Below are 26,368 nucleotides of genomic sequence, written 5' to 3' on the forward strand. Positions count from 1 at the left end.
AGTTGGGGAAGGGGCGTGGGAAGCGGCTGCAAGAGCTGGGAGTCTTACACGGTGGGCCGGCCCAGGGTCGGCGTCCGGCTGATTTCCTTGTCCCGAGGGTCTCCTTGTCCCAAGGCTGGGTGGGGGCTACTCTGTAGACCCTGGGAGAAGGAAGGGGAGGCGAAGACCGCGCGCGCCCAGGCGCCCTGGCCCTGCCGAACGCGCCTGCTCTGTCTGCGGGTTTCTAACCTTGAAGCTAGACGAGTGAGGGGCGAACAAGACCGGGTCTCTACTCTGACCCAGTACGTATGTTGGCCGGCGTCGGGGGGACGGGGTAGGGTAAGTGACAGACGTCAGACCAGGCAGCCAGAGTAAGTCAAACCCTGTCGCTTCTTCCTCAAGAGGAGCTCGGTTCTGCCTGCCCCATCAGCCATACTGTCACGACCTCAGTTTAGGTCTGTTGCTTGCAAACTTAGCAATAGAGTTGAGGAGAAATGCTTGCTAAAATGCGGATTCCTAGGCGCCCCGAGATTGGAATTCTGGAGCTATGGAGTAGGACCCTTTTTGATTTTTTGCTGAAGCCTCCTTGTTATTCAAACCATCCTGAGCTTTTGAAGATTAAGCAATTCTTGGGGGTGGGGGGCATTGTTAGTAGCTATTTGGAAATGAACTTCAGGGAGATGTTGGAGCCTGCTATCCAGAACAGTGATATTAAGGAACTGAATACTATATGTGACATACTGCAGTTAACATTTAACAATAATGACTCTCTTTTCCCCCCGCAGGAATGGGTGAATTTAAGGTCCATCGAGTACGTTTCTTTAATTATGTTCCATCAGGAATCCGCTGTGTGGCTTACAATAACCAGTCAAACAGATTGGCTGTTTCACGAACAGATGGCACTGTGGAAGTTTATAACTTGTCAGCAAACTACTTTCAGGAGAAAGTAAGTCATTTGGGAGTCTGATATGGTGTTTTGATGTTAATTTCTTCTGAAGTTCAAGAAACTTGTCTTTTATAATCAAACTAATAGAGTGATTTCCTAGCCCCTCTGAAGTTGTTTAGAACTACCGAACTTCTGAGATCTCCTGTCTAACTGATGAGAGAAGCTCAGTTTCAATCTGTGTAATGTTGATTAGAAGGGTCCTACCTAGAAATGTGTCATCTCACTGCCTGTCATTGGAAACTGAGGTTTGCTGGATATTTTGGCCACAGGAAGGGAAATTGTTGGTATATCAGTCTCAACACCATTGCAGCTTTGGTAAGCAACATTTCCTGCTGGGAGTGTCAGTACTGTTTCATTGTCAATTCAGAAAAAAATGATAACACATTTTTTTGTGTTATCAGAAACTTTTTGGTGACGTGATGGCAGGAAGGTGGATTCCAAAGTTCATCTGTCTGAGAGGATGTAGATCTACATATCTACATTTGGGAGTAAAGGAGATTTAAAATTAGGTAAAATGTCCTTTGGGTGTATGCGGAGGTCTATTAGTCCTTTTTCTTCTCCCCTCCAAGGTCACTGACTAGTAATTTCAGGTGCAACATCTTAGTACATGTTGAATGACTGTTATGTACTGGGTACTGTGATGTAAATGAATAGATGGGCAAATGAGTGAATTCAGTGCCCAGGTACTAGCAGCCTGGTACCTGGAATTTAGGCATTCTGTAAGTATTTCTCGGTGAATGAGTGGCAAATACTGGGTACTGAGACAGATGTCAGAGGCCCTACCTTTACGGAGCTCAAAGACCAGCGGGAGAAACGTAAGTGTACAGTCTCCAACCTGTAAAATAAATACGATAAATTGAAACACAGGCATAGAACCTTAATAGAGAATTGCCTTCCCTGAGAGGTGGGTTTAGGAAGTGTGGAAAGGGATGATTTACTGAGCTCACCCCTGAAGAACTAATCAGAATTTAAAAACTACAGGCCCACCACAAATGGGTTACATTCTGTGGTATGAAGAACATATGATGGTGTGTGCTTATTGCATCCTGTGATTTTCTTTCTTTTTCTTTTTCTTTTTTTTTTTTTTTGGGAGACAGAGTCTCACTCTGTCACCCAGCCTGGAGTGCAGTGGCGTGGTCTTGGCTCACTGCAAGCTCCGCCTCCCTCTCCTGCCTCAGCCTCCCAAGTTGCTGGGATTACAGGTGTGCACCACCACGCCCAGCTAATTTTTTTTTATTTTTGTAGAGACGAGGTTTCACCACGTTGGCCAGCCTGGTCTCGAACTCCTGACCTCAAGTGATCTGCCCACCTCAGTCTCCCAAAATGCTGGGATTACAGGTGTGAGCCACCATGCCAGACTGATTTTCTTTTATTGTTTTTTTTTTTTTTTTTTTAAAACAGTCATGGCTATATTGTGATTTTTCTGTTTGTCATTTATAACAGTTACAACTATACACTTTGTGTGTTTGTTTAATGTCTTCTATGCAGAACTTCCAGTTTTGTGAGAAAGGAACCATGTCAGTGATAATCACATCTGCATTCCCACCATTTATCAAGTGCCTCGTACAAAGCCACTGCTTAGTAAATGTTTGTTGAATAGTTAAGTCAACCATTCCTTGCCTAGTGTTCCTTATTTTCTTTTCTTCTTCATCTGTTTTATTTTTCAACAATTAATTAACTCAGGCTAGTTTCCTGCTTTCCTTGTATTCCTTTTCCTACTAGATATGATTGCTTACCTCTGTCAGTGACTCTCAGAGCAAGAAAAAATTAGTATGTTAAAGTGAAAACTTTAGGGCACAGTGGCTCACACCTGTAACCCCAGCACTTTGGGAAGCCAGGGCAGGCGGATCACCTGAGCCCAGGAGTGCAGACCACCCTGGGCAACATACTGAGACCCCATCTCTTAAAAAAAAATAATAATAAATTAGGTAGGTGTGGTTTTGTATGCCCATAGTTCCAGCTATTTGGAGGATTGAGGCGAGCAGATCACTTGAGCTTAGGAGGCTACATTGAGCCAAGATCGGGCCACTGCACTCCAGTCTGGATGACAAAATGAGACCCTGTCTCAAAAAAAAAAAAATGAAAGTGGGCCTGGTGTGGTGGCTCACTCATGCCTGTAATCCCAGCACTTTGGGAGGCCGAGGCGGGCAGATCACCTGAGGTTGGGAGTTCAAAACCAGCCTGACCAACATGGAGAAACCCTGTCTCTACTAAAAATGCAAAAAAACTAGCGGGACATGGTGTCACATGCCTGTAATCCCAGCTACTCAGGATGCTGAGGCAGGAGAATAGCTTGAACCCGGGAGGCGGAGGTTGCGGTGAGCTGAGATTGTGCCGTTGCACTTCAGTCTGGGCAACAAGAGCAAACCTCCATCTCCGAAAAACAAAAAAGTGAAAAGAATATGAACATATGAGCTAGGAGTAAGGAGACCTTCATTCACCTCATGCAATTGACTTTGGCACTTTTGGCAACCCACTTAACTGGTATGTATCTTGGCCTTCTCAAGTTGAAATAGGAAAAATTAGAGCTGGGCGCGGTGGCTCACGCCTGTAATCGCAGCACTTTGGGAGGCCAAGGCAGGCGGATCACGAGGTCAGGAGATCGAGACCATCCTGGCTAACACGGTGAAACCCTGTCTCTGCTAAAAATGCAAAAAAAAAAAAAAAAATTATTTGGGCATGGTGGCGGGCGCCTATAGTCCCAGCTAATTGGGAGGCTGAGGCAGGAGAATGGTATGAACCCAGGAGGCGGAGCTTGCAGTGAGCCAAGATCGCGCCACTGCACTCCAGCCTGGACAATAGAGCAAGACTCCATCTCAAAAAAAAAAAAAAAGAAAAGAAAAGAAATAGGAAAAGTTACACTTAGTTCCTTTTTTGTCAAGCAGGTCTAAGAATAAAATGCCTTGATAGATATGAAAACTTTTGGGTTGGGTGCAGTGGCTCACACCTATAATCCAAGGACTTTGGGAGACCAAGGCTCACTGCAGCCTCTGCCTCCCAGGCTCAAACAATCCTACCCTGTCAACCTCCGTAGTAGCTGGGACCATAAGTGTGTGCCACCACACCCGGCTACTTTTTATATTTTTTGTAGAGACTGTGTCTCCCTCTGTTGCCCAGGCTGGAGTGCAATTTAAACCTTTTCTGCTGAAAATGTTTTGCTGAACTAGTCCTAGTAAAAGGAACAAATTTAACTATATAAAACTAGTTAGAATTTGAGCTGAAGAAACGAAAATGTCAGTAGGCATGATCTGAGAGCACAAAACTCCACACTAGTTATTTATGGGGAAGTTGTTTTTGCCATGTTGCCTGTTACCACTCAGTACTGGTACCTGATGAATTTGTGGGAATATTGAGAAGTTATGGTGTTTCTGCAGTTTTTCCCAGGTCATGAGTCTCGGGCTACAGAAGCTCTGTGCTGGGCAGAAGGACAGCGACTCTTTAGTGCTGGACTCAATGGCGAGATTATGGAGTATGATTTACAGGCATTAAACATCAAGTATGCTGTGGATGCCTTTGGAGGACCTATTTGGAGCATGGCTGCCAGCCCCAGTGGCTCTCAACTTTTGGTTAGTAAGCAACTATTGGTAATTCAATCCAAAATTTCTCTTGTGCCTGCTCAAACTTTCTTGCCTGTGCTTATGGGAGAGTAACGATGTATTATGGCATGTGGCAACCCCAACTACAAGATTGGAATTGATACTGAAGATTTAAAAAATCCCCAGCGCCAGGCGCGGTGGCTCACGCCTGTAATCCCAGCACTTTGGGAGGCCAAGGCGGGCGGATCATGAGGTCAGGAGATTGAGACCATCCTGGCTAACACGGTGAAACCCCGTCTCTACTAAAAATACAAAAAAAGTTAGCCGGGCATGGTGGTGGGCGCCTGTAGTCCCAGCTACTTGGGAGGCTGAGGCAGGAGAATGGCATGAACCCAGGACGTGGAGCTTGCAGTGAGCCGAGATGGCGCCACTGCACTCCAGCCTGGGCGACAGCGAGACTCCATCTCAAAAAAAAAAAAATCCCCAGCATTCTTTTTGCTGCTTGTCTGGACCTTGTTGATTCATTTATGAAATGATAGGATTACATCAGTTCAACATTTCCCAAACTGTGTTCTGTGGAATTTGGAGATGTAGAGGTTTTTTTGTTTTGGTATGTTTTGTGTTTTATGATAAATTTCTTTTCAGAAATACAGCATGTTTAATCCTGCTGTAAATTCACAATGCACATTGGGATATAAAGAGTTCTAAGAGTCCCTTCAGCAGGTTAACCTGTGCACCAGTGTTTCAGCACAGTGTTTCAAAAATTTGACCACGCACTGAGACCCTTCACATAATTACCATTAGAATGGGTGCTTCCGGATCTTTAATTCTCTCTGATGAGTCTCATTCTTTTTGATCTGCACTAATTTGTACCATATCTTAAGGTGTTTCCATTTAGGTTATAATGTGAATAGGTCTTTCTAATCCATGTCATATGCAGGAATGGGGCCACTAATTAGAACTCTTAATATCAGTCTGTTTTCTGTCTAGGATATGAAGACTACTGAGAATACACTATTAGTTTCTTGATAACTAGTACTTTGTTTCTTTCACAAATGATTTTTCTCTTTCAGGGCAACTGATAGCTTTAAGGAGGAAGAGAGAACAAGAGATAGAGTGTGTGTGTGTGTTTAGTCATATAAAATGTTTACTGTTTATCTTGTCTGTTTACTACCTCTTTCTGCAATAGGTTGGCTGTGAAGATGGATCTGTGAAACTATTTCAAATTACTCCAGACAAAATCCAGTTTGAAAGAAATTTTGATCGGCAGAAAAGTAAGGGTCATTTTTCGTGAGGCGGTAAATAGCCTTAACAAGAAGTTAAGTTTCTGTGCCACTGGGGATGGGATATTTTCCCATGAATCCAGGTAATATTTTATCTCTACTGAGTACAGGGAGGATATGTGCTAGAAACATTCCCCAGCCCAGGTTTTACCTATTGTATAGCATAGTTGTGACTGCTTGGTTAAGTAATAATATGGAAAACCAGAAATCCAAAATTGTAAAGCTAGTGTTTCCGTGGAAGTCAATTTGTTAGTTGTCATTTACTTTTGTTATGTTTTAACAAGCGTACCTGAAGTCTTGTATTACAATTTTGTCATTAGGAACTGTGGTTCTTTTCTTTTCTTTTTTTTTTTCCTGGAGGCAGAGTCTCACTCTCACCCATGCTGGCAGTAGCAGTGGCATGATCTAGGCTCACTGTAATCTCCGCTTCCCGGCTTCAAGTGATTCTGGTGCCTCAGCCTCCCGAGTGACTGGGATTCCAGGCATGTGCCATCATGCCCTGCTAATTTTCGTATTTTTAGAAGAGACAGGATTTTACCATGTTGGCCAGGCTGGTCTCAAACTCCTGGTCTCACTCAAGTGATCCACTTGCCTTGGCCTCAAGTGCTGGGATTACAGGCCTGAGTCACTTCGCCTGGCCAAGGAACTGTGGTTCTCAATCCTTCTGGTGCATTCAAGTTGAATGAGGGAGTTTATAAACAATTGCCCATCCTTGGGCTTTACCTGGGCTGAATTGGCATTGATTTCTTTAGAACAGGGGTTGGCAGAATATTTCTGTAAAGGACCAGATAATAACCATTTTAGGCTTTGACAACCCTACATTGTCTGCCAGCTGTATCAGTGTAGTGCAAAAGCAGCTGTAGACGACACAACCTAATGGGCAAGGCTGTGCTCCAGTAAAAACTTTATTTACAAAAACAAGCAGTGGGCCTGATTTGGCCTGTGGGCCACAGTTTGGTGACCCATCTTCTAGAGGGTAGCAGCTGTCCTCTGTGTCCATTAGTAATACTTGTCCTCTGCTGATCAGATTCTTGCTTCATTTTTAATATCTCTAAGGTGCTTTTTTTTTTTTCTTCCTGAGATGGAGTCTTGCTTTCTTGCCCAGGCTGGAGTGCTGTGGTGTGATCTTGGCTCAATGCAACCTCCACCTCCTGGGTTCAATCTGTTCTCCTGCCTCATCCTCCCTAGTAGCTGGGACTACAGGTGTGTGCCACCATGCCTGGCTAATTTTTGTATTTTTAGTAGAGATGGGGTTTTACCATGTAGGCCAGGCTGGTCTCGAATTCCTGACCTCATGATCCACCCACCTCAGCCTCCCGAAGCGCTGGGATTACAGACGTGAGCCACCACGCCTGGCCTGGGTGTTCTTTTTCAATTACAAAGGTAATACAATGCTTTTTAAAATTCTCATACATTTTCCCAAGTATGAAATAGAAAATAGGTATCTCAGCTGGGCATGATGGCTCCCACCTGTAATCCCAGCATTTGGGGAGGCTGAGGTGGGTGGATCACTTGAGGTCAGGAGTTCGAAACCAGCGTGGCCAACATGGTGAAACCCCATCTCCACTAAAAATACAAGAATTAGCCAGACGTGGTGGTAGGTGCCTGTAGTCTCAGCTACTAGGGAGGCTGAGGCAGGAGAATCGCTTGAACCTGGGAGGTGGAGGTTGCAGTGAGCCAAGATCGCATCACTGCACTCCAGCCTGGGCAACAGAGTGAGACTCCATCTCAAATAAATAGGTATCTCATTTCCACTCTGTGGGCAACGTTTTGGAACTAGTCCTTTAGACTTTTTTGTGTATTCATGTAGAAGTACATACATTTCTTGCACTTGATCCACTGTAGACATCTTTCTGTGCCAGTCATGGCAGTCTGCATGGCATTCCATTTTATGGAATGGAATTATTTAGCCTAATTTCTATTGAAATACATATATATATATTTTTTTCTTTTTTCTTTTTGGAAACAGGGCCTCACTCTGTCACCCGGTCTGGAGTGCAGTAGCATGATCACGGCTTACTGCAGCCTTGATCTCCCGGGCTCAGGTGATCCTCCTACCTCAGCCTCCCAAGTAGCTGGGGCTATAGGTGTGCAACACTATGCCCGGCTAATGTTTTGAATTTTTTTGTAGAGACAGGGTTTCACCATGTTACCTAGGCTGGTCTTGAACTGGGCTCAAGCAATCCGTCTTTCTTGGCCTCCCAAAGTGCTGGGATTACAGACATGAGCCACCACACCTGGGGGTGTGTGTGGAGGTGTGTGTATGTGTATATATATGTATATTTATTTTACTACTATAACCAGTACTGCAATGAACATTCTTGTATACATATTTTTGGGCCCTCATGCTAGTATTTCTTTTTGATCAGTTCCCAGTGCAATTATTGGGCCAAAAAGTATGCACATTTAAATTTCATGAGATCACTTCCAGCCTCTTCCCTAAAAGGCTATATTTATTTATACTTCCATCAACTATTTATACATTATGAAAGTATCAAATACTTCATTGTCAATCCCAGGGCAGAATTGTGCCTCATCTGTTACAAAACGGTGCTTCAGGGAGTACTGTAGACGAGAGAGCTAAGATTGTAGAACACTCTAGAGATAATCGTGGGAAGAGAGCTCAGTTACTCTTTGTATATATTTATGTGTATGTCACTTTCTTTTTTTGTTGTACAACTCCCAAGGTCGCATCCTGAGTCTCAGCTGGCATCCGTCTGGTACCCACATTGCAGCTGGTTCCATAGACTACATTAGTGTGTTTGATGTCAAATCAGGTGATTGTTTTTCTCAGTTCATTTGGGGTGGGGTAGTGTGGGTCTTGTTTGTCAGATTCACATTTCTGGGTTTTCAAAAGCTTGAGCCTTTGTCATGCTTTCATGATCTTTGTGGCCTAACATGTCATTAATCTTCTGAGATGTCCGCAATGAATTTTACTCCTTTCTTGGATTACTACCACTGCTTTTAGGGGAATCTTGGATCTTCAGTAAGATGTAGTATTTTTTATTCATCATAATAAGCATTCACAATAAAATTCTCTCAACTAGTACATTCATTCACAGTTCATTCATGTACTATGAACAGTAGAATTACCTATGTACAGATCCCAGTCCTTGGTAAAAATGGATTTCTGTCATTGAGGAACATAAGGTCTTCGTAGCATAATTGGTGAAACATGACATCAGAAAAGCAGAGAACCATGATATTTTCTGTTCTTGACCTGGAAAATTGGCTTCATAGAATCCTTCATTGATGGGGTTGATCTCAACTTGTTTGGTGGACATGTCTGTACTTCCGTCTGAGATACAGAGATAAAATAGATTGGCCGGGCTCGGTGGCTTACGCCTGTAATCCCAGCACTTCAGGAGGCCGAGGTGGGTGGATTACCTGAGGTCAGGAGTTCAAGACCAGCCTGACCAACATGGAGAAACCCAATCTCTACTAAAAATACAAAATTAGCCGGAGTGGTGGCGCATGCCTGTAATCCCAGCTACTCAGGAGGCTGAGGCAGGAGAATCACTTGAACCCGGGAGGCAGAGGTTGCAGTGAGCCGAGATTATACCATTGTACTCTAGCCTGGGCAAAAAGATCGAAATTCTGTCTCAAAAAAAAAAAAAAAAAAAAAGCCAACACCTCTCTCCTTTTTCCTCAATGCTCAAATAATTTTTTTATTTGTTATATATGCATATATAAAGAATTCCTGTCTGGGCGCAGTGGCTCATGCCTGTAATCCCAGCACTTTGGGAGGCTGAAGAAGGCAGATCACCTGAGGTCAGGAGTTCGAGACCAGCCTGACCAACATGGAGAAGCCCTGTCTCTACTAAAAATACAAAATTAGCCAGGCATGGTGGCCCATGCCTGTAATCCCAGCTACTCAGGAGGCTGAGGCAGGAATATCACTTGAACCCAGGAGGTGGAGGTTGGCATGAGTCGAGATTGCACCATTGCCCTCCAGCCTGGCAACAAGAGTAAAACTCTGTCTCAAAAAACAAACAAATTCCTTTAGCTGGCCGGGCGCGGTGGCTCAAGCCTGTAATCCCAGCACTTTGGGAGGTCGAGACGGGCGGATCACGAGGTCAGGAGATCGAGACCAGCCTGGCTAACATGGTGAAACCCCGTCTCTACTAAAAAATACAAAAAAACTAGCCGGGCGAGGTGGCAGGCGCCTGTAGTCCCAGCTACTCGGGAGGCTGAGGCAGGAGAATGGCGTAAACCCGGGAGGCGGAGCTTGCAGTGAGCTGAGATCCGGCCACTGCACCCCAGCCTGGGCCACAGAGCCAGACTCAGACTCCCTCTCAAAAAAAAAAAAAAAAAAAAATTCCTTTAGCTTATTACAAAAAGAGGGAGTCCTTCTATCTCTCTGTCACACTCCTCAAGGCAAACCACTTGTGACCCTTACCTGATTCTTTTGGTATCTATCACTGCAGCACCTAGCATGCTTTTTATGCTACATTTTGATTTTTCAGCTTTAGACCATTTTTTACTGACTTCTATGACTTGCCCCTCTTTTTCTACCATCTGCCACAGGCATCCACACTTTCTCCTGATCCTCCCAGTATGGTTATATTATAACTTTATTCAGATTAGTAGTTGATATTTTTATTATTATGACTATGTATATACTACTCACATAGTAAATTTCCTTTCTTTTCCTGTATCCTCATTGTTTAATAGTGTCTCTGTCTTACTGATACAATCCCACATTTTTCCAGTTTCATAAATTAGGTTCAAGTCCTTCTGGTTTTCGTTTTGTTTTTTTGTGTTTTTTGTGTGTGTTTGTTTGTTTTTGAGACGGAGTCTCGCTCTGTCACCCAGGCTGGAGTGCAGTGACGCTCATTGCAAGCTCCGCCTCCTGAGTTCACGCCATTCTCCTGTCTCAGCCTCTCCGAGTAGCTGTGACTACAGGTGCCCGCCACCACGCCCGGCTAATTTTTTGTCTTTTTAATAGAGACAGAATTTCGCCGTGTTCTCGATCTCCTGACCTTGTGGTCCGCCTGCCTCGGCCTCCCAGAGTGCTGGGTTTACAAGTGTGAGTCATCGCGCCCAGCCAATTCCATCTGGCTTTCTTTCTCCACTTTTATCTTTGTGAATAAGTCCCTCCCAGTGCCTTCTGACCCACTCCCATCTGGCTTAGCCACTCTGGGCCTGCTGCACAACTGTGAGATTTGGAATTCTGATTTTTCCGTTGTTCTCAGGATGTCCTTTGCTTCTTTATTGGATAGGACCTCCTGTTTCTGTGTTATTCACTTTCTTGGTTTATCCTTTGGTGCATCCTGAGTAAGAGTGCATGAAAAAGAATTCTAGCTTGGAATTCTTTTCCCTTAGAATTCTGAAGCCCTGGCTCCGCTGTCTTCTAGCTCCTTGTATTATTAGCAAGTCAGATGCCATTCTGAGAGTTGATCTCTTTGTATAGGACCTGTTTTATTATTTTCCCCTCCGGAGCTTTTAGGATGTTTTCTCCTTACTGTTATGAAATGTAATAATTAGGTTTCTTTGTGTGTGGATCAATTAATTGTTCTGGACACCTGGTAGGTTCTTTTCATTCAATACCCATGTCCTTCAGTTCTGAGGGGAAATTCTTTTATTTTTCATTTCTTTCTCTTTTTACTATGCTTTCTGGGAGAGTTTGTCATTTTTATCTTTGAATTCTCTGTTGAGTTTTTCATTTTTGACATTTCCAGAGTTCTTTTTTGTTTCCTGAATCATCTTTTTTATAGCATTCTCTTTTTGTTTCATTATACAGAAACTCTTCTCTAAGGCTATTAATAATTGTCAGGCGTTTTTCACTCTGCCTGTTTCCTCCCTGTTATTCATTTATTTGTTTCTGTTAGTCCGTTTGGCCTCTGCCTTTCACATTAAAGGCTTTCCTCATGTCTGTTGATCATCTCATCACTGCATCATGTGGCTTACTGAGCTTGGGTTTCACTGAAGAATGATCTGGCTACACTGCTTATTCCAGGTAGCCCTGAAGCCAGATTCTTCAGATCTTTTCTTTTGTGCCAGTTATGTTTCTCAGAAATGGTTTTTCATTTTTCTGCCTGGTGAGTATTGGCCTGGCTATCAGCATTCTAAGGGGAAAAAAAAGAATGGTGTTCTCAACATTCAATGAGAAAGGTTTGCTTAATCCTGGTTTTCATATACTGCTTCTGCCTGATAGCCCTCCTCAGACAGCATCTCCAGTATTCTGCTGACGTGCTTTTTGGGAGCTTCCCAGCTTCTTAGTCAGGGCATGGCTATCTGGGGGGTCTACCAGCTGGTAACGGATCCCTCTTTAAAGCCCCACTTACTCCTTTTCTAGAATATCTGGGTTCCCCAGTTCCTGAGTCTAAGGATTCCATAGTATAAATCAGGTGGCTTCTTGGCTACCTTCCTCTCTGCTGACCTGGGACTTAGTTTCAGGGCTCTGCTAAGTCCGTTGCCACTACTTGTCTGCTTTCCAGTTCCCCAAATTTTGTCACTGTTCTCTCCCTTTCCTGTGGGATTTTGGAAAAGAACAGAGTGTAATGTGTGTGTGCAGTTGACCAGCTTTAAGTGAATGTCCCAAATATCTCTTTCCATTTCACCTCCCCAAAAGAGGTTTCTGTTCTCATTCTCTTCCCTCCCTTCCTCCCTCCCTCGCACCTTCTATCCCATTCCTATTAGGCTCTCCCAACACACCTTCTCTTCAGGTAACTGTTTTGGAGTTCCGAGATCAGGTTCACCAGAACTACCATTTATAGGCTGACTGTGTTCTGTCAGCTCACCTACCATATCATGCTTACCACAGGCTGGTTTGTTATGTTTTGTTTTGTAGAGATGAAGTCTCACTTTGTTGCCTAGGCTCGCCTCAAACTCCTGGGCTCAAGCAATCCTCCCACTTTGGCCGCAGACAGATTTTGAAGACAAACAGAGAAATAAGTACCATTCAAAGATGTGCTTTTCTGAATTTTCAGGAAGCGCTGTTCATAAGATGATTGTGGACAGGCAGCATATGGGCGTGTCTAAACGGAAGTGCATCGTGTGGGGTGTCGCCTTCTTGTCCGATGGCACTGTCATAAGTGTGGACTCTGCTGGGAAGGTGCAGTTCTGGGACTCAGCCACTGGGACGCTTGTGAAGAGCCATCTCATCGCTAATGCTGATGTGCAGTCCATTGCTGTAGCTGAGGTGAGTACAGTCCCTGTTTAGAGTGGTTGATGTACAACCTCGGGGGTGAGCAGAGAAAGCAGCCTTAGTGATGTGCCACGAACACTGGTTCCTGATCCCGACGTTGTACTGGAGGAAGATGAGTTTAGGAAAATGCATCTGAAAACCCACATTGTTTCCATAGTATCTAACAATTGGTTAGAGAATGCAGGATTCTCCAAGAGATTAGTTAGCATTGAGATTTTCTTCAGACACTGCTCACCTCCAGTTCATCTTGTCTGATTGTAGATAGGGCGCAGCAGCCTAGAAGAATCTCGAGAAGCACTGTTTCTCTCTCTGTCCAGGTGCTCTGCTGCTCCTATCTTTCGGAACATTAGAAGATAACTTTTTAGTGATTTTAAAAATGTTCATTTTCTTCTATTTGAATAATCCTCAAGTAGATTTGTGTTGAACAGATAGGCCTCTTTTCCTTTGGTAACATGAATTCTTCTCTTTTAAAACCTTTGTATTTATTTATTTATTTTTAATTTAATTAAAAAAATAGAGATGGAGTCTCCCTGTGTTGCCCAAGGTGGTCTTAAATTCCTAGGCTGGAAGATCCTCCCATCTCAGCCTCCCAAAGTGCTGGGATTATAGGCAGGAACCACGGCACCTGGCCAAAATGTCTTATTTAGTAGTAGTATTCTTTTCTTTTTTTTTTTTTTTGAGACGGAGTTTCCCTCTTGTCGCCCAGGCTGGAGTGCAATGGCGTGATCTAGGCTCATTGCAACCTCTGCCTCCCAGGTTCAAGCTATTTTCCTGCCTCAGCCTCCCCAGTAGCTGGGATTACAGGCCCCCGCCACCACACCCAGCTAATTTTTATATTTTTAGTAGAGACGGGGTTTTACCATGTTGGCCAGGCTAGTCTCAAACTCCTGACGTCAGGTGATCCACCCACCTTGGCCTCCCAAAGTGTTGGGATTACAGGCGTGAGCCACTGTGCCCAGCCTATTTTCTCTCTCTTTTTTTTTTTAGACAGAGTCTAGCTCTGTCGCCCAGGCTGGAGTGCAGTGGCACAATCTCGGTTCACTGCAACCTCTGCCTCCTGGGTTCAAGCGATTCTTCTGCCTCAGCCTCCAGAGTAGGGGGGATTACAGGCGCCCGCCACTGTGCCCAGCTAATTTTTATATGTTTATGGTTTCACCATGATGGCCAAGCTGGTCTCAGACTGCCTTGGCCTCCCAAAGTGCTGAGATTACGGGTATGAGCCACCACACCCGCCTATTATTTTCTATGACATAATATTGTAGAAGAATGGTAACATGAATTCTCATTCAGAAACCTTTGAGTATTTTAGCGGTGAGACGTGGAAAGTGACTTTATTTGTTGAATACCTCCTTTATTCTTTATCTCCTTAGTTTGAGAATGATGTGCTATTCTACGTGCTGACATCCATATTCTAGTGTAGTGTTCCTATTCCATATCACAGGTTTTTTGAGAACAGTTTGATGTATGCTGAAGCCCTGAAAAACATATAGATGTTACATGTAAGTGTTAATAGTGATATAAGTTGAAATGAGTGGGATAAATTCCCCTTTGAAAATAGAGTTTTAATCTACAGCAGTTGTAATAATTATACTTAAGAGTTAATTATTGTCCAGGCGTGGTGACTCAACGCCTGCAGTCCCAGCACTTTGGCAGGCCAAGGCGTGCGGGTCACTTGAGGTCAGGAGTTTGAGACCAGCCTGGCCAACATGGTGAAACCCCGTCTCTACTAAAAATGCAAAAATTAGCCAGGTGTGGTGGTGGGCGCCTGTAATACTAGCCACTTAGGAGAATGAGGCAGGAGAATCGCTTGAACCCAGGAGTCAGAGGTTGCAGTGAGCCAAGATCACGCCATTGCCCTCCAGCCTGGGCGACAAAAGCGAGACTCCATCTCAATAATATTAATAATAATAATAATAATAATAATGATTTCATCTAAGAGAAATAGAATACAGAGTAAAGGAGAAGTCCTTGCCTTCCACATCTCTTTCTGGATGGGACTTTAAGAAGACTAACCTTTAAAAAAATTTTTTTTGAGACAGTCTCGTTCTGTCGCCCAGGCTGGAGTACAGTGATGCAATCTCGACTCACTACAACCTCCGTCTCCTGGGTTCAAACAATTCTCCTGACTCAGCCTCCCGAGTAGCTGGGATTACAGTCGCATGCTACCACGCCAGGCTAATTTTTGTAATTTTAGTAGAGACTGAATTTTACCATGGCTGGTTTGAACTCCTGACCTCAGGTGATCCGCCCGCCTCAGCCTCCCGAAGTGCTGAAAATACCGGCATGAGCCACCACCTCTGGCTTTTTCTTTTTGTTGTTGTTGTTGAGTTTTTTTTTTTTTTTTTTTTTTTTTTTTGGAAATGAAGTAAACTGTGTAGTTGCAGGTTGGGGAGTGTTTGAGTTCCTAAGCTGCTGGGTATGTCCACTTTTGTCTTAGGCTAATGGTTTTCAAGTAGTGTCTTTAGAGAAGAGGGAGAGGCTCCTCAGAGCCACCTTATGTGCTGTCCTTGGAAAATGCTTTCCTTTCTGCTACACAGTCATGACCCCACAAAGGAGTTGGCATGAGGTTAAGGCAGTGTGGTGTGCCCAGAGCACAGGCTTTGGGGCCAGATGGCCATGTTTGTCATGTCTTTAAGCCCTTTGGAACTCTGGTTTCCTTATCTGTGAAAAAAGTTACTAAATGATGATTAGACAGAAAAAAGTTATAATCATGATTCATACAAGTATGAAATGGAAATAAGTCAGATTTTCTGTAATTTATTATTGATGGAACCAGTAAGATATTTCAAGGAGTTCATCTGGGGAGGCAGAGGTTGCAGTGAGCCGAGATTGTGCCATTGTACTCCAGCCTGGGTGACAGAGACTCTGTCTCAAAAAAAAAAAAAAGATTTTCCAAACTTGCAGTCTTTTTACCATTAGTTTTGTAATTCTCCCCAATACTTTATTTTAAACTATTTTAAAAGTGTACATTTCAGTGGAAAATTCATTCACGTTGTTGAACAGCATTTGTCACCACTATCCATTTTCAGAATTTTTTTTTTTGAGATGGAGTCTCGCTCTGTCGCCCAGGCTGGAGTGCAGTGACTGGATCTCAGCTTACTGCAAGCTCCGCCTCCCGGGTTCACGCCATTCTCCTGCCTCAGCCTCCGGAGTAGCTGGGACTACAGGCGCCCGCCACCTCGCCCGGCTAGTTTTTTGTATTTTTTAGTAGAGACGGGGTTTCACCGTGTTAGCCAGGATGGTCTCGATCTCCTGACCTCGTGATCCGCCTGTCTGGGCCTCACAAAGTGCTGGGATTACAGGCTTGAGCCACCGGACCCGGCCCATTTTCAGAATTTTTTCATCACCACAAACAGAAACCTGTACTCATTAAATACTACCTCCTCATTTCCTCCCTTCTCTCAGCCTCTGGTCGCCTCTATTCTACTTTCTGTCCCTATGAATTTGCATATAACATTTGTCATTTTGTATCTGGCTTATTTTACTTAGCATATTGTTCTCAAGGTCCATCCATGTTGTAGCTTTATCAGTATTTCATTCCTTGTTAAGATTGCATAATATTTAAGTGTGTGTTTTGTTTATCCATCCATCTATTAGTGGACATTTGGGTTGTTTCCATCTTTTGGCTGTTGTAAATAATGCTGCTCTAGGGCAGGCACGGTGGCTCACACCTGTAATCCCAGCAGTTTGGGAGACCAAGGCAGGTGGATCAGTTGAGGTCAGGAGTTCAAGACCAGCCTGGTCAGTATGATGAAATCCCATCTCTACTAAAAATACGAAAATTAGCCGGCATGGTGGTACGCGCCTGTAATCCCAGCTACTTGGAAGGCTAAGGCGGGAGAATTGCTTGAACCCGGGAGATAGAGGTTGCAGTGAGCTAAGATCGTGCCTTTGCACTCCAGCCTGGTCAACAGAGTGCAACTCCAGCTCAAAATAATAATAATAATAGGCCGTGTGTGGTGACTTATGCCTGTAAACCTACCACTTTGGGAGGCCGAGGAGGGTGGATTGGCTGAGCTCAGGAGTTCCAGACCAGCCTGGGCAACATGGTGAAACTCTGTCACTACTAAAATACAAAAACATTAGCTGAGTGTGGCAGTGTGCACCTGTAGCCCCAACTACTCGGGAGGCTGAGGCAGGAGAATTGCTTGAACCTGGGAGGCAGAGGTTGCAGTGATCTGAGATCGCTCCACTGCACTCCAGCCTGGGCGACAGAGCAAGACTCCATCTCCAAACAAGCAAACAAAATAATAATGCTGCTCTGAACATTGAGGTACAAATACGGGTTCAGTGTCTCTGATCTGGTTCTGCTTAGAAGCAGAAGTGTTTCAGATTTTGGATTTTTCTTGGATTTTGGAATATTTGCATATACATAATGAGATATCTTGGGAGTGGGACCTCAGCCTATACAAGAAATTCATTTATGTTTCATATGTACCCGATACACGTAGCCTGATGGTAATTTTGTACAATATTTTACTCATTTTATGAATGAAACAAAGTTTTGACTGCGATCCAGCAGATGAGATCAGATGTGAAGTTTTCTACTTGTGGTGTCATGTTAGCACTCAAAAAGGATTTTGGATTAGGAATCCTTTTTTTTTTTTTTTTAAGCTGGGACTACAGGCTCATGCCACCACGCCTGTCTAATTTTTGTTTTTTTGTTTTTTTGGTTTTTTTGAGACAGAGTCTTGCTCTGTTGCCCAGGCTGGAATGCAGTGGTGCAATCTCCGCTGTCTGCAAGCTCTGCCTCCCGGGTTCACACCATTCTCCTGCCTCAGCCTTCCGAGTAGCTGGGACTACAGGCACCCACCACCGTGCCCAGCTTTTTTTTTGTATTTTTTTTTCAGTAGAGACGGTGTTTCACCGTGTTAATCAGGATGGTCCTGATCTCCTGACCTCGTGATCTGCCCACCTCGGCCTCCCAAAGTGCTGGGATTACAGGCATGAGCCACCGTGCCCGGCGTAATTTTTGTATTTTTAGTAGTGACGGTGTTTCGTCATGTTGGTCAGGCTGGTCTCTAACCCCTGACCTCAAGTGATCCACCCTCCTCAGCCTCCCAAGGTGCATGAGCCACCACGCCCGGCCCTGGATTAGGAATCTTCAGTCTGTATTTGCAAAGCTGTTTGAGTTCCTGCCTTCAGTTCTTTTGGATGTGTATCTTCGTTACTTTTTTTTTTTTTTTTTTTTTTTGAGGCAAGGTCTTGCTCTGTCACCTAGGTGGAGTGCAGTGGTATAATCCTAGCTCACTGCAGCCTCTGCCTCCCAGGCTCAAGCAATCCTCCTACCTCAGCCTCCCAAGTGGCTGGGACTATAGGCATGCACCACCAGGCTAAGTTTTTAACGTTTTTTGTAGAGATGCAGTCTCACTGTGTTGCCCAGGTTGGTCTCAAATTCCTGGGCTGAAGTGATTCTCCTGCCTTCGAAAGTGCGGGATTATAGATGTGAGCCATCATGTCCAGCCACATTATTACTCTTGTTTGGGTTTTTTGTTTGTGTTTTAAGTTGTGTTTTTTTGTTTTGTTTTGTATTTTTCTTGTTTATTTCTTTCGTTCTTTTTAAAAATGAGACTTTGGGAGGCTGAGGTGGGCGAATCACCTGAGGTCAGGAGTTTGAGACCAGCCTGGCCAACATGGCGAAACCCTGTCTCTACTGAAAAAAAAAAAAAATGCAAGCCCGTGTGCGGCGACTCACACCTGTAATGCCAGCACTTTGGGAGGCCAAGGAGGGTGGATCACCTGAGGTCAGGAGTTTGAGACCAGCCTGGATGATATGGTGAAGCTTCGTCTCTACTAATACAAAAATTAACCAGGCATGGTGGCACATGCCTATAATCCCAACTACTTGGAAGGCTGAGGCAGGAGAATGGCTTGAACCAAGGAGGCAGGGGTTGCAGTGAGCTGAGATTGTGCCATTGCACTCCAGCCTGGGCGACAAGAGTGAAACTCCGTCTCAAAAAAAACAAAAACAAAAATTAACCAGGTGTGGTGGTGTGTGCCTGTAATCCCAGCTACTTGGGAAGCCGAGGTGGGAGAATCTCTTGAACCTGGGAAGGCAGAGGTTGCAGTGAGCCGGGATCATGCCAGTGCATTCCAGCCTGGGTGACAGAGGGAGACTCCGTCTCAAGAAATAAAAATAAAAAAATAAAAAATAAAGATGAGATCTCACTGTGTTGTGCAGACTGGTCTCCAACTTATGGGCTCAAGTGATCCTCCTGCCCAGTCTCCCGAGTAGCTGGGACTATAGGTTTGTGCTGCTCTGCCCACCTTGTTTATTTAAGAAACTTTCTTATTGGTGTTTCTTGTATTTTTTTGTTTGGTTGGTTTTTTTTTTTTTTTTTTTTTTTGAGCCAGAGTCTTGCTCTGTCGCCCAGTCTGGAGTGCTGTGGTGCGATCTTGGCATACTGCAACCTCTGCCTCCCAGGTTCAAGTGATTCTCGTGCCTCAGCCGTCCAAGTAGTTGGGATTACAGGCATGCGCCACCACTCCCAGCTAATTTTTGTATTTTTAGTAGTGACAGGGTTCACTGTGTTGGCCAGGCTGGTCGCAAACTCCTGGCCTCAAGTGATCCACCCAACTCAGCTTCCCAAAGTGCTGGGATTACAAGAGTGAGCCACCACGCCTGACTGATGTTTCTTGGATATTTTGAATGAAATAAACATTATTAAGAAACACCTGTTCTAGTTCCAAATAAAGGATTGTCAGTATTTTTATTGGTTTAATACGTTTCTTTAGTGATATTAACTTGATCGTGTTAAATATTCCTACTAAATAACATGCTATGGATTTCTTTGTTTAGGTTTTCTCTTATGTTCTTTCGAAGGATTTAAATTTCTCAAATAGGTTCTAGGTATTTTATCTCTCAATGCTATTCTAAGGAGATCTATGTTGTATGTATGAAGCATTGCTGTGTTGTTCCTCCTCTAGACGTTGTTAATTTTGTCAGTAGGGGGCGCATTGTTACCAGTGTCTGAGCTTGCTCCTCTGATGGAATCCTTAGCTTCTGGAGGGAAAAGACCCTTGTAACTTTCCTACTGATTCTGGGCACAGGTTTACGCCTAAGCTGCCGAGACAGAAAACCTCAGGGAATATTTTTCCAACCAGACCTTGTTTTGCTTACATGTACCTCCCTCATGATTTAATTCCTCAGCAAGAAGACAGTTTTGTGGTGGGCACAGCCGAGGGAACAGTCTTCCATTTTCAGCTGGTCCCTGTGACATCTAACAGCAGTGAGAAGCAGTGGGTGCGGACAAAACCGTTCCAGCATCACACTCACGACGTGCGCACTGTGGCCCACAGCCCAACAGCGCTGATATCTGGAGGTGGGTTCTCCTCCTGGCGAGGCTGCTGCTTTACCCTGCCCAGCTCTGGCTGTTCTCGTGCAGGATGACTTCTAATTCTGTACACCTTCTCCCCTGCTTTACCAGGCACTGACACCCACTTAGTCATTCGTCCTCTCATGGAGAAGGTGGAGGTAAAGAATTACGATGCCGCTCTCCGAAAAATCACCTTTCCCCACGTAAGTGTCCATTCCAAGCCCCTGCCAACCCCTCATCTCCCCATCCCTGTGTCCCCCTGTCCCACAAGGCTCTGAACACAGCTCACGCTTGGCAAATTTGTAGGACTTTTTTTTTTTTTTTTTGAGACAGAATTTTGCTCTTGTTGCCCAGACTGGAGTGCAGTGGTGTGATCTTGGCTCACCACAACCTCCACCTCCCGGGTTCAAGCGATTCTTCTGCCTCAGCCTCCCAAGTAGCTGGGATTACAGGCATGTGCCACTGTGCTTGGCTAATTTTGTATCTTTAGTAGAGACTGGGTTTCTCCATGTTGGTCAGGCTGGTCTCGGAACTCCCAACCTCAGGTAATCTGCTTGCCTCGGCCTCCCAAAGTGCTGGGATTACAGGCATGAGCCACCACGCTCAGTCTTGTAGGTCTTTTTTTTTTTTTTTTGGAGACGGAGGCTCACTCTGTCACCCAGGCTGGAGTGCAGTGGTGCAACTCCACTCCAAGCTCCGCCTCCCAGGTTCACGCCATTCTCCTGCCTCGGCCTTCCAAGTAGCTGAGACTACAGGTGCCCGCCACCACCATACCCGGCTAATTTTTTGTATTCTTAGTAGAGACAGGGTTTCACTGTGTTAGCTAGGATGGTCTTGATCTCCCGACCTTGTGATACTGCCACCTCGGCCTCCCAAAGTGTTGGGATTACAGGCATGAGCCACCGTACCCAGCCCCCCCCTTTTTTTTAACCATCTGGGACATAGAGATATTGTAGGACTTTCTGTAGCTCCTTCTTCATTCCTTCTGTTTTTGAGGCAAGCCACTGCAAAGACATTTATGGGGTGTGTGTAGGAGATATGCAGCAGCACACCTAGTTCAGTTTCTGGGGGAATTTTTCCCTTTTCCAATTAGTTGTGGGTTATGGTAATTTTGTTAGTTTGTCTTTCAGAGTAGGCTCTATTCTGGGTGGGAGCAGGAAAACCCAGGCTTCCAGTGTTCTAGGTAAATGGTACCATCTTCCCAAGCTAGAGAACTTGCTCCCCACACCTGCTGCCCCATTCATTCAACCAGTAAACCTCATTGAGTCTACGCATCAGTATCTTTATACATATGTTGTAGAGATAGATCGATTGATCAATCGGTCGATCAACAGCTCTATTGAGGCATATTTGATATATTAAAAACTGTACATATTTAATGCATATAGTTTGATAAAGTTGAACATAGTCCTCATAATCTCTTGAATCGAGTCATTCATTTCTCTTTGTCTACGCTGGCGTCATCCTAGTTTGGATCAATGTCTTTTCTCATCTGGGTTCCTTTACAGTAGCTTCTTAATCATGTCCTTTTATTTCCATTTGTGTCATTCTAGCCTATTCTTCATTGATCTTATTTTATTTTTTTTTGTTTGTCTTTGTTTTTTTGAGACAAGGTCTTGCTCCGTCACCCAGGCTGGATTGCAGTGGTGTGATCTTGGCTCACTGTAACCTCTGCTTCCTGAGCTCAAGCAGTCTTCCCACCTCAGCCTCCTGAGTTGCTGGAACCACAGGCATCCGCCACCACGCTCAGCTAATTTCTTTTTTTCTTTTTCTTTTCTTTTTTTTTGAGACGGAGCTTTGCCCTTGTTGCCCAGGCTGGAGTGTAGTGGTGTGATCTCGGCTCTCTGCAACCTCGGTCTCCTGGGTTCAAGCAATTCTCCTGCTTCAGCCTCCCTAGTAGCTGGGATTACAGGCATCTGCCACCACGCCCGGCTAATTGTTGTATTTTTAGTGGAGACGGCGTTTCACCATGTTGGCCCCGCTGGTTTTGAACTCCTGACCTCAGGTGATCCACCAGCCTCGGCCTCCCAAAGTGCTGGGATTAGAGACGTGAGCTACTGCGCCCAGCCTCGGCTAATTTTTTTATTTTTTATTTTTTTTTAATAGAGACAAGATCTTACTGTCTTGCCCAGGCCGATCTCAAACTCCTGGTCTCAAGCAATCCTCCCACCTCAGCCCCCCAAGTGCTGGGATTACAGGCATGAGCCACTGCTCCAGGCCCATTGATCTATTTTAAAGCAACTTTGTTCATCGCTGCATGCTTCAAAGCCTTTGATTATCCCTGTTGGCTTCAGCATAAAGACAGTTTCCTTAGTGTGTCTTATAGAACCTGTCTCCATCCAGGCCTGGCCCTTCAGCTTCCTGTAGCACCTCTCATGCTTGTAGCACCCCCACCCAGGCTAGCCACTCTCAAGGTCTTTTTGTTCCCACAAATACTCTTACCTTTGAGCTATGTCACATGCCATCGCCCTCCTCAGAACATTCTGCCCTGCCTCCTTCGCCTGACTGGTCTTTCCCAGTGAACCTCATCTGGACTTCTGTGTTTACCACCACACGTCTAGGTTAGAAGTCCTCTTTCCTTAGTTTTCAGTACATACTGTGTTTAGCCGTGTTAAAATTCTTGTCACACTAAAGTCTTATTGCTGATTTAGTTCTGTGTCACCCCTTTAGAAGCATCTTGAGAGCAGTAGCTATGTTTTAATTCATCATTGTGTTCATAGATCCCAGGGCAGTGCCTGGCATATGGGAGTACTTAGGAAATATTTGTCAAGGAAATGGATTTCAGCAGTAAAAAATGTGCTAAGGTGGTGCTGCTGTATCTGGTACTGAGGCAGTAGATGACCCTGATTTATTTTTTTAACTTTTTGATCCTTGGATATAGCGACGTCTCATTTCCTGTTCTAAAAAGAGGCAGCTTCTCCTCTTCCAGTTTGCTCATCACTTGGAACTTTGGCGACTGGGATCCACAGTTGCAACAGGTAAAATGAAAGCACGTTTTTTTCAATAAGAAAACTGGAGAGAGAAGCCAGAAATCAGAATTGTAGTTGGAATTCTGCTTATAGAAAAACTGAAGTAGACTTTTGTGTCCATTTTAACTAATGGTTTACCCACCCATTAAAGCAAATAAGTTATTTAGAGTATTAGAATCTTTAGTAGGATATTGAATCATCTCTTAAAGGTTTATGGCTCTAGGTGGTGCGCCGCAGGGTGTAGTAACTGAGATGAAAACAGGCTGTTGGAAAATAACAAGATTTAATGATGGGTAATGATGATCCTGTATGAAAAAGAATATCACATGGATCTTATTGGAGTGACAGCCTAGTGGCCTTTTTGTGTGACCTATTAAGGAAATGTTTGAGTCCTCTCTTTTGCAGTGGATTAAAATTGAGGCCACACAAACTCCACCTGCGTGCCTGGCTATGGAATAGAGCTTCAGGGAATTAGTGATGTATCAGAGGTAGAAGCAAAGGAAGTACTCACTGTTTTCCTCTTCATATACACCTCAAAAGTTGTGAGCTTAGGCCGGGCGCGGTGGCTCAAGCCTGTAATCCCAGCACTTTGGGAGGCCGAGACGGGCGGATCACGAGGTCAGGAGTTCGAGACCATCCTGGCTAACACGGTGAAACCCCGTCTCTACTAAAAAATACAAAAAACTAGCCGGGCGAGGTGGCGGGCGCCTGTGGTCCCGGCTACTCGGGAGGCTGAGGCAGGAGAATGGCGTAAAAACCCGGGAGGCGGAGCTTGCAGTGAGCTGAGATCCGGCCACTGCACTCCAGCCTGGGCGATACAGCGAGACTCCGTCTCAAAAAAAAAAAAAAAAAAAAAAGTTGTGAGCTTACATTTTTCTGATTTCTCACGGATAGAGATTCCGTTCTTCCAGGGAGTGACTTTTTAGAAGAAAATAATGTACAAATTCTCTTTCATAAGAGAAATCTCAGGGAAGTTTCTTGTTTCAGGCAAGAATGGGGATACTCTTCCACTCTCTAAAAATGCAGATCATTTACTGCACCTGAAGACAAAGGTAAGGAAGTTTGTGTAGGCTCTGAAATCTAGAACGTTTTTCCCATTCTGAATTTTGAGGTTAGGTTACACCACAAATTGTATAAATTCTAAAACTATTTGAATGAAGGACTGTGTCACCAGGACTGGGTTTCCTGTGATTATAAGTAGGACATTGAGGATTTATTAGATGGATGTATACAGGAAATAGATTTCTCTTCTTTTGATATTATTATGAAAATAATGTGTATTTATTTATTCATTTTTTTTGAGACAGAGTTTTGCTCTTGTTGCCCAGGCTGGAGTGCAACGGCGCCATCTCGGCTCACCGAAACCTCCACCTCCTGGGTTCAAGCAATTCTCCTGGTTCAGCCTCCCGAGTAGCTGGGATTACAGGCATGCGCCACCACGCCGAGCTAATTTTTTGTATTTTTTGTAGAGACGGGGTTGGTCAGGCTGGTCTTGAACTCCCGATCTCAGGTGATGCGCTCGCCTTGGCCTCCCAAAGTGCTGGGATTACAGGCATGAGCCACTGCGCCTGGCCATGTGCATATTTTTTAAAATTCAAATAGTATAAAAGCGTATACAATAAAAAAAATCATTTTGTTTGGTGAGTTTTAAAAAATTACATAAATGTTACTTTCAGCTTTTCTTTATTCTCCAGATTCTTTTTTGTTTGTTTGTTTGGTTGGTTTTTTATTTGTTTGCTTACTTTTTTGAGGCAGGGTCTCAGTGTGTTTTCCAGGCTGGAGAGCAGTGGCACCATCACGGCTCACTGTAGCCTCAACCTCCCAGGCTCAGGTGATCCTCCCACTTCACCCTCCCGGGTAGCTGGGGCTATAGGTGTGCACCACCATGCCCGGCTAATTTTTTGTAGAGACAGGGTTTTACCATGTTGCCCAGACAGATCTTGAACTCCTGGGCTCAAGCAGTCCTCCGCCTCTGCCTCCCAAAGTGCTGGGATTACAGGCACAACTCACCGGACCTGGCCTCCAAATGTTTTTCATTTGATATTTCTTAGAAGTCTTGGCCGGGCGCGGTGGCTCACGCCTGTAATCCCAGCACTTTGGGAGGCCGAGGCGGGCGGATCACAAGGTCAGGAGATCGAGACCATGGTGAAACCCCGTCTCTACTAAAAAATAGAAAAAAATTAGCCGGGCGCAGTGGCGGGCGCCTGTAGTCCCAGCTACTCGGGAGGCTGAGGTAGGAGAATGGCGTGAACCCGGGAGGCGGAGCTTGCAGTGAGCCGAGATTGTGCCACTGCACTCCAGCCTGGGAGACAGAGCCAGACTCCGTCTCAAAAAAAAAAAAAAAAAATTAAAAAAAAAAAAAGAAGTCTTTAAAGCAGAACGTTGTAGACAAAACAGAAACTAAGTACTCCAAACCACCTATCCTCCTGAGCTTTCCTTCAGTAAATGCCTCTCTGCTCAGGTTTCTGAAGCTGGGGTATAGTATGAGGCTATTTATGAAATATTCAAAAGGCCAAAATAAGAATAGACCTCCATTCTTAGATTTGGAAATCAAAGCCATGCCTTTTAGGTACTCTGCCTCTGAGATCATCATAGTAACGCAGACCACACGAGGATCAAGATTATGTATAGATATCTGTGGATATGTCCAGAGTGGCAAGAGCTTGAGGTGTCATGTCCCAGTGCACCTCGTTATGTGAAGTTTAACTGTACGTTCATCTTGATTCTTGATATTGCCAGGGTCCTGAGAACATTATCTGCAGCTGTATCTCCCCGTGTGGAAGTTGGATAGCCTATTCTACAGTTTCTCGGTTTTTTCTCTATCGGCTGAATTATGAACATGACAACATAAGCCTCAAAAGGGTATGTGATAGCCCAATGTCTGGTCACATAAGAGGAAACTTCCTAAATAAGTCATTTTTGTGTGAAGTGGAAATCAACTGGATGTGAATCCTTTCTCAGTTAAAAACTATGGAGATTTGGAGAGGGCTGTCACAAAACTGTTTTATTTATTTATTTATTTATTTATTTATTTATTTATTTATTTATTTATTTTGAGACGGAGTTCTGCTCTTGTCGCCCAGGCTGGAGTGCAATGGCGCGGTCTTGGCTCACTGCAGCCTCTGCCTCCTGGGTTCAAGAGATTCTTCTGCTTCCGTCTCCTGAGTAGCTGGGATTACAAGCGCCCAC

General features: G+C 44.5%; 1 protein-coding gene across 2 annotated transcripts in view; it reads left to right on the plus strand.

The window, feature by feature from the left end:
- The window catches only part of UTP4 (UTP4 small subunit processome component), a 39,573-nt gene that overhangs the window by 261 nt on the left and 12,944 nt on the right, over positions 1–26,368 (plus strand). The window contains exons 1-11 of one of the 2 annotated variants that reach the window (XM_007993831.3): positions 30–281; positions 765–925; positions 4,300–4,491; positions 5,651–5,735; positions 8,432–8,521; positions 12,677–12,888; positions 20,045–20,216; positions 20,322–20,413; positions 23,092–23,188; positions 24,167–24,231; positions 25,919–26,041. In XM_007993831.3, the coding sequence (XP_007992022.1) occupies positions 767–925; positions 4,300–4,491; positions 5,651–5,735; positions 8,432–8,521; positions 12,677–12,888; positions 20,045–20,216; positions 20,322–20,413; positions 23,092–23,188; positions 24,167–24,231; positions 25,919–26,041 (1,287 nt within the window). In that variant the 5' untranslated portion in view covers positions 30–281; positions 765–766. Of the gene's footprint in view, positions 1–29; positions 282–764; positions 926–4,299; positions 4,492–5,650; positions 5,736–8,431; positions 8,522–12,676; positions 12,889–20,044; positions 20,217–20,321; positions 20,414–23,091; positions 23,189–24,166; positions 24,232–25,918; positions 26,042–26,368 lie in introns of those variants that run through there. The other variant, XM_007993830.3, reaches the window with a different exon arrangement.

The sequence above is a fragment of the Chlorocebus sabaeus genome, chromosome 5, assembly GCF_047675955.1.
Source record: "Chlorocebus sabaeus isolate Y175 chromosome 5, mChlSab1.0.hap1, whole genome shotgun sequence".
NCBI classification, from domain to species: Eukaryota; Metazoa; Chordata; class Mammalia; order Primates; family Cercopithecidae; genus Chlorocebus; species Chlorocebus sabaeus.